The 17,163-nt window shown below is 35.9% G+C and overlaps 1 protein-coding gene across 4 annotated transcripts in view; it reads left to right on the top strand.

The window, feature by feature from the left end:
- Positions 1-17,163, top strand: part of LOC105499702 (Nik related kinase) — a 141,714-nt gene that overhangs the window by 73,892 nt on the left and 50,659 nt on the right. For all 4 annotated transcript variants that reach the window (XM_011772473.3, XM_011772472.2, XM_011772471.2 and 1 more), the window contains exons 6-11: positions 3,934-4,044; positions 5,591-5,681; positions 8,720-8,850; positions 10,776-10,830; positions 15,428-15,506; positions 16,577-16,752. In XM_011772473.3, the coding sequence (XP_011770775.2) occupies positions 3,934-4,044; positions 5,591-5,681; positions 8,720-8,850; positions 10,776-10,830; positions 15,428-15,506; positions 16,577-16,752 (643 nt within the window). The remainder of the gene's footprint in view (positions 1-3,933; positions 4,045-5,590; positions 5,682-8,719; positions 8,851-10,775; positions 10,831-15,427; positions 15,507-16,576; positions 16,753-17,163) is intronic.

Below are 17,163 nucleotides of genomic sequence, written 5' to 3'. Positions count from 1 at the left end.
TAACGTTTCGTTCCTTGTAGACATTTCCCCATTGTCTGGGTGATTAACGTTTCGTTCCTTGTTACTTTTGCAAATTTCTGCATTCGGCTTGAATTTCTCCTCAGAAAATGGGTTTTTCTTTTCTATTGCATAATCAGGCTGCAAATTTTCCAAATTTTTATGCTCTACTTCCTCTTGAACCCTTTGCCACTTAGAGATTTCTTCCAAAAGATACCCTAAATTATCTCCCTCAAGTTCACAATTCCACATATCTCTAGGGAAGGGGCAAAATGCTGCCAATCTCTTTGCTTAAACATAACAAAAGTCACCTTTGCTCCAATTCCCGACAAATTTCTCATCTCCATCTGAGACCATCTCAGCCTGGACCATATTGTCCATATCATTATCGACACTTTGATCAAAGTCATTCAACAAGTTTCTAGGAAGTTCCAAACTTTCCCACATCTTCCTGTCTTCTTCTGAGTCCTCCAAACTATTTCAACCTTTGCCTGTTACCCAGTTCCAAAGTTGCGTCCACATTTTCAGGTATCTTTACAGCAATGCCCCACTCTACTGACGCCAATTTACTGTATTAGTCTGTTCTCACGCTGCTCATAAAGAGCCTGGGGAATTTATAAAGGAAATTTATAAAGAGCCTGGGTAATTTATAAAGGAAAGAGGTTTAATTGACACAGTTCCACATGGTTAGGGAGGGCTCACAATCATGGTGGAAAGCAAAGGAGGAGCAAAGTCATGTCTTGCACGGTGGCAGGCAAGACAGCCTGTGCAAGGGCATTCCCCTTTATAAAACCATTAATCTCAGATCTCGTGAGACTTATTCACTATCACCAGAGCAGCATGGGAAAAACCTGCCCCCATGATTCAATTACCTCCCACCAGGTCCCTCCCATGACATGTGGGAATTATGGGAGCTACAATTCAAGATGAGATTCGGGTGAGAAACAGCCAAACCATATCATGTGGCAAAAGATACTCTGATTCCTGGAGATGGGAGCGATAAAATATGGGAAAATAACTTAAGTGCCTGACAAGGGGATTACTGGTGGAATGGGGGAGGACTCAAATGAATACCGGAAATATTAAACATAAACATTTTCAAATATTTTATGTGATTACTATGGTTGCTATTACAGAAATTACCCAATGAACTAATAAATAATGACTGGATAAGGATAAATTCTAATTAGCACTTGACGTGAGCATATGGGTGCATTTTAAGTTTTTGCAAAGTATATGCACTTACGGATAAACATAACTCTTAAGAACCTCTTTTCCAAATGGTAAGTTGACCTATCCTTTTCTTAGTCATTATGCCTGGAGTAACACAAATTCTAGATCAGTAAGATATAAATTGTAGAGGCTAAGTGTAACCTATGCTACCTAAGTTACCAGAATTTTTGCTGCCTTCCACTATGGTAAAAATAGTTAAATCACAAGAAAATCAGTTTTGGTCAAGGATGTCTTTATTAAAAATGGAATATATAGAATATAAGGTAGGGTTAGTATATACTTGAATCTCTATACTTGCTACATTTCCTTTCCATGTCCAAGTTAGTAGTATTTTTTCAAAATAATGACTAAAACTTTTCAGTATCTTCAAGTGACAATAAAATATTCTATTACATTCTAAATAATGGACTTCAGAGAATAGGACAGTGGACGTTATAGAAAGGTTTTCAACAAGGGGTGGAATTGAAACAGTGGTTCTCTAAATTTGGCAGGCATCAGAATCTCCCAGAGAGCCTGATAAAACACAGATTGCTGGGCATCACTCACAGAATTTCTGGTTCAGTAGATTTGGGGGTGTAGGTCCAATAAATTGTCTTTCCTAATAAGTTCGTATGTGATGCTGTTGCTACTGCTGGACTGATCACCACACTTTGAGAACCACCAAATTTATAGACCTTCAGCTTAACCCTGTTTTCTCTCAAATGTCCAGTTAAGATGCATCCTCTATTCTCTGATAATTCCAGTCGAGATTTTAGTAAATATGGCTGTATAGTTTAGTTACTGAGGAATTTTTTTGGCATACACTATTTGTCTTTTTTATATATTTTCACTTACAAGTTTTTTTCCTCTTGATAGTATAGCAGAATGTGAGAAATTTTGCAGTCTCCTTATTGGATATGTATTAGTACTCAGTTCATTCAGGCATTCAACATGTATCAATTGAATACTATCTGTCAGATATTGTGCTAGATGCTGAGAATAAAACGGTAAGCTGAATAGACATGCTCCTGACCCATTGGTGCTTACAATGTATTTGCAAAGACCAGCGTCAATCAAATAATCTCACGCATAAATGTATAATTGGTCAGAAGAGAAATATCATGGCTGTCTGTGGGTGAATAGCAAACTTTAATTAAGCTGGGAAATGAGAAAATCTTCCTTGAGGAATAAAAGCTTGAACTGAGATCTGAAGGATGAATAAACATTTAATGTATAAATTATTTGTGAAGATAAGAATTTTCATGGGACACTTCACAAATTTTTGCCTATATGAATCAGAAAAACAAATAGGAAGTAAGTAAGTAGCTTAATAATGACCATTAATGAAGAAGTGTATGTACCAGGCCCCATGCTTACAAAGTTAGGAGAATTACTGAGAATGTCTTACATTCCTTGTATAGTTGAACTCTTCTGACTCACATAAGCAAGATCTTCCAGGGTTTATGTTAGTTGAATGGCTTTAATTCTGGTTTGTCATGTTTCCAAATGAGGAGTTACCACAGTGTACCTGTTGTGCCCATTCAATATAGTCAATGCTTAATTCTCCACATGAAAATCAACTTTTTGTGGCTTATCTGTTTTCATTTTGTTTGGCTGCCTCTTCTTTTTGGTGAAAGTGTACTTAGGTGAAAGACATGCAATAATATCAATGGTGAATAACTGTAAATTAGGGGAGTAGTTTTCTGAAAAGAAGATCTTAATATTCCACAGGAAGTAAGGTAGACTTTTTGGATAGTCATGATTTTGAGTTTATCCTTTTGCTTCCATTCATCTATGGTGATAATTAATTTGCATGAAGTTTAAAAAAAGACATATTTTGCTCTTTTGATAAAGTGTTTTTGACGTGGGCAGTAATACGTAAACCTGTACTCAAAGAAAATATTGCTAGGATAATTATAATAGTTACATGCTCTTGTACATCGCTCTTTCCTCTAGTTAACTCATATTACCTGGAAGAAAATTTACTAGTTGGGCCCTCAATTTATTTGTGTCAAAAATAAACTTTCTGAGAAACTGAGTTTATTAATACAATAAAATCTGAATGAAATATTATCAAAGATACCAGTTTTAAAATAGGTTTTCCTTAGTAGTAATCCCATTTGGATGAAATTATCCCACAGGAATGCAATCGACAAATTCTCCCTTGGAGTTGTAGCTTGCCAGTATCTTGGGGAAAATAGTTTGGAATTTGAAAATAAAAACAAAACAACAAAAACCAAACCTAGCCTTAATGTTGAAATGTAAACTCTTTTGAGACCCTCCATATTTTGCTTCATCACCCCCAATTAAACTGTTTCCTTGACCATCCTTTCCTTCCCATTCCACTCATCACTTAGGTTTGTTCCTTGCATAAACTTCTTTCTAAAAGCATGTGTTTATTTAGTTTTTCATAAACTGAATGTTCTTCCTTTTGAGCATATCCAAACACCACCTATCCTTCAAGACATAGCTCAAACCCCAACTCCCAGTTAAATATCTCTGGTGAAATACCTGGCTTCTCTCCCTCCACAAATCTTTGGTTTTAATCCAACTCTCTCTAATTTCGCTAGCCTTTGGAGTCTTCCACCAGACAATTGAAGCAGTACTTGCAGTGCCTTAATCTCTAAACATTACATATAGATACAAACCATATGGACTAAAACTCTCCAGATAGTTTCAGAAAATTGAACACTAATTTTTTATACTTTGCTGGCTTTCCTGCAGATGGTGATGGAGTTATGTGCAGCAGGTTCGGTCACTGATGTAGTGAGAATGACCAGAAATCAGAGTTTAAAAGAAGATTGGATTGCTTATATCTGCCGAGAAATCCTTCAGGTGAGTCTTCATATAGTTATTCTCTTCTGATCTTTTAAGAACCTGGGAGTAATATATACAATGCACCTTATACCTGCTTGTATCAGATAGTTTAGGTATTCTAAACATAACCTGTACATCAGGATATCTGAAAAGGCCAAAAAGCTTTTGAGAAAGCCGATTTGCAGCTGACGCCTTTAAATAAGCTAGGTAACGAGCTTCTTTGAAATCATGGCCTTTAATACTACTGTCAGATTAAGATTACTGTGTTCAGTGGATCATGGAAATGACCACTTGGATTATTTATTATGTTGTTATTATTTTACAGTTCTTTAAACAAAAACATAGCACAAGCATCATAGATTAAGATGAAGGTGAGTCAGAAGAAGTCAGTATTTTATGGAATGGCCTCAAATCATCTGTAGCCTTTTGGCAGACAAACATTTTCTTTGATTACTGCCCCCATTTTAAATTTATTTATTTTCCACACCCAATTGGATGAGAGCAACAATCTTCTTGATCTACCAAATCCCATCTTTTGTGGCTTAAGTTCTTAGGGTCATCCAAGAAGGATATTAACAGAATTGAACAGTACTACTCATACAGTGTTAGAATGTCCTACCTGTCATTTTGGTTGGATTCACTTGTGATGACAGTGTAAATGGTTGAGAGTTCAAACTCTGGACTGAGTTTACATTTAGTTTACTATGGATAAATTTTATCACTTGGAATCAGTTACTTAATTTTTCCAAGGTTCATTTTCCTCATCTATATTATAAGGGTGATATTAACACCTTTCTCAAAGGGTTTCTGAGAGGAATTAGTAATTTAGTCCATGTAAAGCACTTAGTATAATCCTTGGCAAAGAATAAGGGCTCAATAAATGTTAGCAGTTTTATTGTTACTTTATTATGAATCTCCAGTTAGTGTCTGAGGCAATCTCACTACAGCTTAACATTGCATACCACGTGATGGGTTAGCCAGGTCACGGGTAAATTTTAGTGGTGAATGGGCTAGAGCCAAAGTGTGAAGCCAACACAGATTACAAATGCTGTAAAATGAATTTCCACATTCCCCTAAATTCTCAGTCTACAAGGCTGACTAGAAAATATTTTGGACTAAACAAATGGTTGGATAAGAAATAGAGCAAAACAATGGCTGAGCTATGATATTCAAGATGTCCAGGTCTTTACTCTTATGGTTAGTTGGAAATACGGAGGCTAGAAAGGAAGGTGAAGTGGCCCAATGTATACAAACATTACTTTGGGTACTCTTTTTTCTCATGGGTGTCCTGATTTATTTTCCTTTCCTTATAGCCAAAAGTCATATTTCTGGGAACGGGTTGTAGTGATTCCAGCCTAAAGAAAGAATTGTGTCTGAAACATCAAAATTAAGCTGTTTCTCTTATCAAAAGTTTTTCCAAAAATACTAAGAACTGTACCAGAAAGAAAGAAAGAAAGAAAGAAAGAAAGAAAGAAAGAAAGAAAGAAAGAAAGAAAGAAAGAAAGAAAGAAAGAAAGAAAGAAAGAAATATATACTGATGTGGCTTTTTAAAAAATATATACAGGGTTTAGCTCACCTTCACGCACACCGAGTAATTCACCGGGACATCAAAGGTCAGAATGTGCTGCTGACTCATAATGCTGAAGTAAAACTGGGTAAGTTTATTCTTATAGTATTTTAAGTCCAAAGCATCTTAATGGAGAAAGCTCCTTTAAGATAACTATGTTTTCTATCATGTCCCTGTCAATATCCTCTACTTATTTGAGCTGGATTTTCCCTGCCTGCAAAACCAGTCAAAATTTGAAAATTTGTTTGGGAGAGGAGGCGGGGCAAAAGAAAGAAGATGCACCTACCTGCTTCTTTGAAATCATGTGGATAAAACAACTTTTGAATTGTAATGGGGATTTACTTTTTGGTCATCGCTTTACCCTCTATTAGAAAGAGCTATTATATTTATTTCAACAATTGAATTGAGTATTTACCATGTACAAATTTCGATGCCATGGGCAAGGATTTAAAAAAAAATTGTTTTACATGACAGACTCGTATTTTCTCAAGAATATCAAAGAACTTTTAAATTATGTAAGGATGAATTGCTTATTTGGATTTTTTCAGATATGTAAAGAAATGATATTGATCAGAATTGATGCTCCAATAATATGCAAGTCAAGTTCAGAATTATAAATCAAAAGACTGGAAGTACCTAGCTTTCTATGCCAGAGTTTAGAGTTATATAATTTATTTGAAAATAACCACACATATTTTCTCATTTTCTTGTCCTTAAGCACATAAGGAACAATATATTGTACCCTTTAATGTGTAAAATAAATGTCAGTAGTTATTAGAATAATGCCATAAAAATTATGTCAGTACATTGTAGTGGCAGATAACCCCATTGATATAGAAAATAAGTCACTTGCATTATTTTTCAACAGTTTGTAAACATGTGTCTGAACATGACCTTAAGATGTTTCCCATTTTCTTGCTAAACAGATAGAACAATAGTAGAGATTTTGTTCATTCATTAGGAACATTGGAAGAAGCATGAGGTAGTAATTGTTTACTCTTGGAATAAGTGAAAATAGTTTCAAGACAGTGTACTATTTATTTTGCATCTGTCTAAAAGCTATAAAGCTAGAAACACAATTTTAAAATCACAAGGAGAGGCCAGGTGCAGTAGCTCACACTTGTAATCCCATCATTTTAGGAGATTGAGGCATGAGGATCACTTGAGACCAGGAGTTCAAGAGCAGTCTGGGCAACCTAGCAAGACCTTACCTCTACAAAAAAAAAAAAAAAAAAAGGTTTAATTAGCTGGGCATGGTGGTGCGCACCTGTGGTCCCAGCTACTCGAGAGACTGAGGCAGGAGGATCACTTGAGCCTAGGATGTTGAGGTTGCATTAAACTATGATTGTGCCACTGTACTCTAGCCTGGGCAGCAGAGGGATACTTTGTCTCTAAACAAGAAATGAAGAAATAATAAAAATGTAAAAAATACATGAAAGGCATACATATTTCACATTTAAATACTCAGAATAGATAGTTCATCACAAGGCTAAACACTGTGTTCACATATAGAGCAACACTCTCATATACTTGTGTCAAGTTGCTGGCCAACGCAAACATTTACAACACAAAAGAGAAATTGTACGTAAATGAAAAGCCACTGAAATATCTGTCACAATGTCCATGCACTAAAGTTCATGTACTTTCCTCTGGAGGAGAGACCTTCTACTGCTGGATTAGAGTTTAATCAGATTTACTTTACATGTAGTCTGTGTACAATTTATTCTAGATTTCTCAGATTATCACTATTTTTAAGTAACACATTATAAAATTTAATCACACACCTTTTACACTTAATTCTTGTACAATTTGTTTTAAATTTTTAAGATTATAGTTGTTTTTAAACAACGTAGTATAAGAAGAAAGTTGCAGAAAGCAAACCTAATGACAGCCAAAGGAAGTGATAGAAGGAAAAGAGATGGAAAAATGATTCTATTGCAGTTGCAATTGCTCAATAATCTTCATATTCCAGCCTGTAAGGTCATGAAAGAAAACTTTAAATTATGCCGTTGTTGAGGTTTCGTCTCGTCTTGGCTTTCATTTCTCTTTCTCTTGCTCTTTTTTCTTTTCTTCTATTAATCAGTCTTCTAGTCTTTTCTCCTTTCATTTTCTCCTCTGGATATATGCCTTATACCAACTTATGGCCTTCCTAGGTAATTCTTGGCCCCTAATACCAGTTCACAGGGATAGTGAGAATGCTGGGCTATTATTAAACCTGTTTCTTTAAAAAATCTAGATAAAAACATGGTACAACACCCAAAGGTGATCTTCACAAATATTGTGGACTTTTTTTTGTTGTTGTCGTTCTTGTTAGATCCTTTAAAACTGCCTTAAACGCTTAGGTTTTTCTTTTTCCTTTTTCTTCTCTTCCCCTAAATTCCTGAAGCTTCTTTTCAGTCAGTTTTGTTCGCCATCCTCTGGATTCCTGGAAACCATTCTAAATTAGAAAATCTACTTCATTTTTTATCCGTGTTTTATTTTTTCTGGAATAAATAACCCCAGCCTACTTTAGCCTTTTTTTCTGTTTCTGAGGATACCATACCAAATATTTTCTTATAATGTATCCCACAGATGAAGACTGAACTTTTATAATCTAAGCTGAGATATAGATACCACAGTAAATACCTGCATCTGATTCAAAAGATCTATGTAGGAATTTAAACTAAATTCTAGCAGAAAACTCATTTTTCTTTATCAGTGTGATAGAGCCTTCTTATATGATATGTGAGGCTTCCTGATAAAGTGCTAATAGGTTTTAGATTTCTTTGATCTTACTTATGGTTCTGGTCTTCCTTCAGCTTGGTTCCAGGTCCAAACACTACATATGTTATCATTTTGGAGGTTCAGAGTGTCCTGACAGAACATTATTTTTAATATTCATGGTAAACATTCAGCCAAACCTACTGTAGATTTATAACAGCACTGCTGAGTCTCATTCCAAAATAAATAGCAGCAAAAGCTTATTCTCCAATATTCCTGGAGTAGACTTCATGGTAAAGTTTGCTAGGCTGGAATGAAAATCTGTTATTCATTGTGGCTTTTGTATCAGCTTTCCAAGTTAAAGCAATAACTTATTAAACTTTTTCTTCCTGATTGGTTATTTTGACATATAATGATTTTTGGCAGTTGATTTTGGAGTGAGTGCCCAGGTGAGCAGAACTAATGGAAGGAGGAATAGCTTCATTGGGACACCATACTGGATGGCACCTGAGGTGATTGACTGTGATGAGGACCCAAGACGCTCCTATGATTACAGAGTGAGTGTGAGAATTCAGTGGAAATTACAATTTGGAAGGGATTTTTGATTAACATTTATTTTTAATGATAAAACAAAAAATAAAAAGCAAGCAGCTCCTCCTTTTACGTTAAATGCTAGTAGGAAATACAAGCCTTTATTTCAGTAAGTGGTTTGATTATATTCATAAAATAATATTTTCTAAGAATGTGGACAAAGTATACCACTGAGAGTTACCTGAATTTGAGGCAGAATGTGTAGTTTATGTTGCTTGTCACTTATTGGTAAAAATATTATATAATGTGGATTTATATGCATATAAAAATTTAACTTCCAGGGACAAAGGACATTGTAAACTTAAAAATGAATAAATGTAAAGCCAATTATTAACCTCCACAGTAACTTAGCTCCAGAAAAGACAAAAAATAATTTGACTACTCAGAGTAATGGAGAAAATCCTTGGCATATTTCACCTCCAAAACCACAGAAAATCAGTGGAATAGACAAACTAAGTAACAATTCATGCTATTTATTAAAATTTCCACTGAAACTGCAATTTGAACAATATACGTATATCCATGTACACATTTCAAAAGGTTGATGTGGAAAGAAAATTCTCCATTTGCTATAGACTGGAAAAACCTCACTCACTCTCCACGTAAGTCATCCAAACAATTCACTGTGGTCTCCCTGAGTGGAACCTAGGACTCAATACTTGAAGTTGATTAAGATTCATCTCTTTTCCCTTTCCTTAAGTGCCCTCTACATGATCTGCAAAATAATTATTTACTGAGAGTCTATTATGTTCAGTGCTGTTAGGAGCTATGAAGATTATAGAAGCATGTTCTTCAAGTGGCTTTTTATAAAAATAATGCTTTATATTTGCATACTTTTTGCAGTCTTCCAAGGACTTTCACCTGTATTCATTATTTATTTTTAGTTTTTAGCACCATGTAACTGAAAGAAATCTTAAGCATAGACTATCACAACTGAAGCTAAGAAATCTATAAACTAGGGTTCTAAAAATCCAGCTAACCTCCAAGGCCGCAGATCACCTGAGGTCAGGAGTTCGAGACCAACCTGACCAATATGGCGAAACCCTGTCTCTACTAAAAATACAAAAAAATTAGCCAGGTGTGGTGGCAGGCACCTGTAACCCCAGCTACTGGAGGCTGAGGCAGGAGAATCGCTTGAACCCAGGAGGCAGAGGTTGCAGTGAGCCGAGATTGCGCCACCGCACTCCAGCCTGGGTGACAGAGTGAGACTCTGTCTCAAGGAAAAAAAAAAAAAAAAGAATTCAGAAAACCTGTTTAGGAGCCATTTGGCCAGCCAGTGTATCTCTAGCCCTGTGCCCTTTCCACAATCTGAAGAAAAAAAATACTAAATAGTTGGTACTGAAGATAATTTTCTAGTCTCATTATAATTCTAGCCTTAGTTTAGTATATTCCAGGAACTGCTGAAGTACACACACACATGCACACACACACACACACACACACACACACACACACACACACATATATATATCAGTCCTATGTAAGTGTATGCTATTATTATCACCATTTTACATAAAGTGGAATTAAGGCACAGGGAGTTAAAACATTTGCCCAAGATGATACAACTTGTGGGTCTATGTAATAAAATGTCTTTATGACAACTTTATTTTGGTATTTCAGGTAAAGCAATAATAGCAATGCATCCAAGATGAACTTTCCTTGCGCTTAACCCCATTCCCTATCAACCTGTTGTGCAGTGAGGTACTGGCTGATCACAAGCTCAGATTATGTCTGCCTATAATGTCACTCTGTAATGAAGCTTCATTATAGGAAACCCATAAAAGGGCTCTGGCATTGACATCCACATCCCCAGCTAAACACTGTTTTGACATTCTAAATACTACAAATTTCCTATTTTTAAGTGACTTTTTTGTCATCTTTTTCTTTGCAGAGTGATGTGTGGTCTGTGGGAATTACTGCCATTGAAATGGCTGAAGGAGCCCCTCGTGAGTAAAAATGTTTGATATTTATTAAAGATTAGGGAAATGTACTGTACAAATCGTACAAATCTCTCTCTGTGGAAGAAGATGAGATTGTCACTTGTACCACTCAGTTTTCACTGGCCACACAGGTGTCATACTGTGTGCCAAACTACCAATGGTGGCCTTTTCAGTGATTACCAAATGCTTTCTTCAGGATAGCTAGATGTGGGTATATAAATCAGCTTGTGCTTTTCTTTCTTATGATATCTTATTTTAGATTGAGTGTTGTTTCAGTTTAGTCTCAGTAGTATTTGGTCCTGACAATCCTAGGCAACCAGAGTAAGGACTCTGGTTGGCATTCCAGTCTATATTTCCTGGTGGAATATTTAGATTCCAGAACATTTACAGTCACACACTGCTACTGCCTCAGGCTGTGATAGTTGAGAAAATTCTCCAGCATTTCATTGAAATTGAGCTAATCTTCAGCAATATCAGGAAGTAAGCCTGTTTTTTTTTTCCTTTGGAGTCAAGTCAGCTTACCTTTGGTGCCCTCTTTACTCCTTTCAGCTGCCTCAGTGCCCATTTCATCTTGTTTTCTCTACCTCCCCATTATTTAAATGACCTGTTAGCATCCTGTTCTCTCAAGGCACTGCTTTCTGATAGGAAAGTAAAAACGGAATGTAAACTTGGGTGTAAGTGATTGATAACCATCTAATGTGTGACTCCAGAGCACAGCATATTTGCTGTCCTTAGTACCTGAAATCTAAAAGTATAAATGACAGTGCATCTCTGGTATTGTTGGATGAGAAGTGTAAAGTAATACCTTCTGGGGTATGGGGAGGGTTGCTTTGCTTTCCCCTCTCCAAAGCAGATTCTATAGGTTCACATGTTCTTGTATGCTCTATCTGCAAAATGTCCACTCATCAAGCTTTATGAGCTTGAACGATCTTAGCATTTCGTTTCAAGGCCAATGAGAGGAATTTCAAGAAATAGAAATAACGGTAACATAATTGTTGAAAATTCCTGATATCCCTTGGAATATCAAAGAGGGGCTGGGATAAAGCTAGGACACCTGTGGATATCATGTTACTTCTGCCTGTATTATAGTGCCCCCAAATCAGCAAAGTACCTAAGTTGGGTGAATAAAAAATTAATAATGGAAAATGTTAAAATGTAATAAGATTACATATGACACACACATAAAATTGAAACGATACTGAGGGGATGTGGATTATTCCTCATCATCTCCTGATTATTTCTGTTTTGGAAACCTACTTAGATTATGTTAAATTGAGCAGCAGCAACTAATATTTCATATTAGTATTGATGATGCATGGATTTGGTTAGGATACATGCTTGCATTGAGTAGCATCTTTTTTCCATTGTTTCTGAATGCTCACCATGCCTTTTCGGAAAACCAACTTTCTATGTTTTGCAGTTTGTACTTCCTGGGTCACCTTTGTTTGTTTTAATTTTTTTTATTCCGAAATATTAAGTTATGGGAAAAAGTATTGGTGAACAAACTCACAGGAGTGCAGAGAAGGAGTTTTGCACAGATTACACAAATGGCAAGCTTCTTACAAAAGATAAGTGAAGGCCAGGAGATGTGGAACTCACAAAGAGAGAAAATAGGGCTGGCCTGCCTGGATCAGTAATTGGAATAGTACAACTTTGGTCAAGAGCAGCCCTAAATAGCCTCCCTACTAAAACATTTCTCTTTTATCGGTGTCCTTTATTGCCTGGAATATTAATTTTGTGTGGAAATAATTGTCATCACTTTAACTGCAGAAATCCTCCAGGTTATAATTATTTTTTTCATGGAAAGGCCATCATAAGGGATGGCCTTCCAAAGTACCAATTATCTGATAACATCCTCTGAGTTCTAGGTAACAAAATTCTCTTCCTTTGGTCTTCTTTTGGTGAGTCTTTTCCAGAGAAGTAAAGAGAAAGAAAGAATAACTTCTCCCTGACAGGATGCCATAGGGCATGGGTCCCCAACCTCTGGGCCACACAGCGGGAGGTGAGCAGCGAGCAAGTGAGCAAGCGTTACCACCTGAGCTCTGCCTCCTGTCAGATCAGCAACAGCATTAGATTATTCTAGGAGTGGGAACCCTATTGTGAATTGAGCACGCAAGGGATCTAGGTGGTGCATTTCTTATGAGAATCCAACTCATGCCTGCTGTTCTGAGGTGGAACAGTTTCATCCCAAAACCAACCCCCTACCCCCAGGTCCATGGAAAAATTGTCTTCCACAAAACTAGTCCCTGGTGCCAAAAAGTTTGGGGACCACTGTTGTAGTGGCTCGAGAAAGAGAGAACTGGACACTTGTAAACCAGGAACCCCTTCAGTCCCTAGGTTCTGGGTAGGAATTCAAACAATATGGGGACCTTTAAACCGAGGCCAGAACTTTTATAATAATCATCCAAACATCAGAGTATCAAAGCCTAATTTTGAATAGATGTAGTTTTTAGTCTCTACCTTTTATAGAAAAGATAATCTGTGCCTGGAGGAGAAGCGGGATAGGATCAGCAGTTAATTCTGACACCCCTTTCTTGGTAAAGCTGTACAGTAGTCAACTTGCCTTAACCTGGACCATATTTTCCCCTATTTTACATTATCCTTGATATTGTAGATCATTTTAAATATCCTCAATGTTGCTTCTTTATAGTCCTACTTCTATTCCTTGTAGTGTCGCTCTCTCATACCCCATATCTATCTTTACCTGAGTGCATTGTGGCTCAAATCTACCCCTGTCCCATCAAGAGGCCTATTCCTTCAATATTCAGAAGATTGCCTCAGATCTCAACGTGTGTTAAGAATAAACCACGTTATTTAACCTAATTAAAACTAAGCCCAGTTTAATATGTGTCCGACCCTTCAAGAGATAATGTGATTTTTAAGAGAGGCTTGCTGTTTCAAAGGAATGAACCTCTAATGATGAACATTTAGGTAGTGTTATGAGATATGGGTTGGAGGGGGCAGTTACTGACATTACTGAAATTAGACTATATAGGAAACCATAAACAGCTGCTGTTGTACCCACCCTATGCTCCATTCCTTTGTGAACTTTTCCTTTCTGTTAAAGAAAACTTACCTATTCTGTGTCCTAGCTCTTGACCCCTGAAGATGTTGTCAGTGGACTGACTGTTGCTCAGATGTTAATAAATGACAACTGTTTAATATTGTACAAACTCACTTACAATAAGTTTAAAGGAGAGAACCTGGAGACTGATTGGACATAGTAAAAGAATAAAAAGGGTTAAATATGATCCTGATATTTTGTGCTTGGAGCTAATTCTGCCTCAATTATAAAAATGCACCTTCTATTAATTTATACCCATGTAATTGAAAATAAAGCTTGGCCTTTTAACAACTGCCTTTGTATAGCCCTAATAAAATCACTCTGTGGAGTTTTTGTCTACTACTATGAAAGGTCAGTTTGTCACTTTAGGTTTTTCTGAGGATGCGTTTTGGGAGAGAAAGGATGGCTCTATCAAGAGTCATTAATATCAAATTATCCTCACAAGAATGACACACTTGTAATGTTAGATGAAATTGACACTATGGTTCTCCACTGGGGATTTTTTGCGCTGCCAACTTTCTTTAATCAAAACGCAAGAGGAAATAAGTAAAGTGAGGCATATTTAAACACTTACAGGAAAAACCAAAATTCTCAAACCAATGAGGTAATTAATTTATATAACACGTATTGGAATAGGTTTTTATTTTTATGCCTGTGTGTATGAAACAGAGAATGAAAGTCCAGTAATTTGGCACAGTCTCAGAGTGCCATAGAGTCAACATCTTTGTTATAATATCAATAGCTGATATTTATTTAGCATCTACTACATGTCAGATACTTTTGAGGGGGATTTAAAAAATATTATTTAAAAAATTTTTGTGCATCCATAGTAGGTGTATATGTTTATGAGGTAAAGACACTTCTACTTGTAAGTTGCTAATTAATCCTCATGACAATTCTTTGAAGGAATTCCCCTTGCTACATTTCCTGTTTTTCAGATGAAGAAACCAAGATACAGATAGGTTAAGTAATTTGCCCAAAGTCACAAAGGTAGAGCTAGGTTTGAACCCAGATGGTCTTACTCTAGGGGGTGTATTCTTAACAGTTGCACTATACCTATTTTTTTCTAGAACTCTCAGCTTCCAAAACAGATTCTTCTAAGCTTTCTAGACTACTAAATCATTTTTCTTTATATATTATTGTACTAAGCTAGTAGTTTGGTTTAATTTTTCAGTCTATAATTGCATATTCCAATTTTATAACTAAATACCTGCAATACAAAAACATAGAGGTGTGCTTGTTTCACTTTCAGTTAACTTTTCTAGATGTAAATTATCAACTATACATTTCAAATATTTTGTCTAGTTTACTCTTAGTTTATCCTACTTGATGATAGTGAAACTTGAGAATCTTATATATTGCAACATTGCATTAAAACAAGTTTTTCTCTTTTGAAATACATTCTTTTGTATCTATTTGTCCCTTAGTGTTTACTCAACATAATATGTGAAAGATCACTGAGAATGCCCTCTGGAATGAGGAGTGCATTCTTTAGTTACCCTTCTCATTCTTTCTAAATTTATCTATTTCCCTTTGCAGCTCTGTGTAACCTTCAACCCTTGGAAGCTCTCTTCGTTATTTTGCGTGAATCTGCTCCCACAGTCAAATCCAGCGGATGGTAAAGATGAATGTCTTGATCTCCTAATTACATTGACTTGACATTTTTATGTTAGCAAAAAAGTTTTAATTCATTTGGTCAGTCCTGCTCCACCATCCTTGTTGAACAATATTTCCTAAAATCTAATATCTTAACCGGGAGGTCTAAATGACCAGTTTTCATTAAGAGGTAGCTAGCCAACTCTAAATAAGTAATATCCTCTATAGTATTTTCTGATGATATTACTGTACTGCCGTTAATGGGCATGTTCAGTTGTTTCCCCAGTAATGGGATGAACTGATGGCAACTATTTGTGAAGTTTCTTGTGGTGCTTATATAGGCAGTCAGTTATATGCAGCCCTGTTGATTAGTCCTTTAAACTAAACACACACAGACCTAGAGCAGAAGACTTGTTCTCCCAGGGCACTTACGTGCCAGCTAAACTTGGGAATCCTTCTCTCTGAAGCTTGTTGATCTTGTACCTGAAACTTTTGTTTATTGTTAGTTTTTATTGCTTTCCCTGGTAGAAGTGGTGACTATGATTTGATTGCTAACATTCTGCATTGAAATTCAATTTAACCCTTTCCATGGATTCAATTTTTATGGCCACATCTATTTTCATGGGTCATTTTACAAGATTAGTTAGTCCTGGTGCTTTTAGCACCCTCTTTTTACATCATTATATTCATTCCTCTGTAGTTAACACTGTGTATAGTCAAATGAAAAATACAGAGTATGACTGCTGTGGGCCAATCAATCTAGTCTTGCAGACTCATATATCACATTAACTATTTAATCATCATATCTGCACTTGAGTTTTTACCAAGTACATACAGTTAACTCATTGAAATTTCTACTGTAATTTAGATGGAATATGCTATTGACTACTCTTGCTTCTTTTTCTGAGGTCTAAATGGCCTCACTTTATAATGTATGTTGCTAAACTGCAGGATATTTGGCAATTGAAAAGACAATAATACCTAAAGGCAACTCTCTCCAAATAGGATTTTCAAAGAGGCATGTGGGTAGTGGTGGGAAGAGGTCTGGCAGGCCTGAGAACACATTTTTTCTCTCTTTGACTCATTTTTTAGGTCCCGTAAGTTCCACAATTTCATGGAAAAGTGTACGATAAAAAATTTCCTGTTTCGTCCTACTTCTGCAAACATGCTTCATCACCCATTTGTTCGGGAAATAAAAAATGAACGACATGTTGTTGAGTCATTAACGAGGCATCTTACTGGAATCATTAAAAAAAGACAGAAAAAAGGTAGAATCTGTGAAGTTTTATTTTACTGAAATGAATATTCAGAGTTTATTCATGTATTGTTTCCAGGAAAAAATATTTGTTTAAGAATTAGATTGAAAGTAAAACTTCTGAGGCCTTCGATATTTAGTTTTTCCATTAATATGCCATGTGCTCTTATTTGATTATCTCTTACATGCGTGTGTGTGTATGTGTGTGTGTGTCTGTGTGTGTATAGTTACTAATTCTTGCCAGTTTCACCTGGCAAATGTTCATATTTACGAAGACCTTGAAAGCATCCAATAAAATTTTGTGATATGCCAATTTTAAGTAACTAAATAAAATAAATAAAAGATAAAAGATAAAAATGTATATCTTACTGTTTTTTTCAGCTGGCATTTTGACTCTACAAGAGATAAATGGATTTATAATTAA

This window comes from Macaca nemestrina, chromosome X, assembly GCF_043159975.1.
Source record: "Macaca nemestrina isolate mMacNem1 chromosome X, mMacNem.hap1, whole genome shotgun sequence".
In the NCBI taxonomy this organism is placed as follows: domain Eukaryota; kingdom Metazoa; phylum Chordata; class Mammalia; order Primates; family Cercopithecidae; genus Macaca; species Macaca nemestrina.
This window is presented reverse-complemented; position numbering and strand designations above follow the sequence as displayed.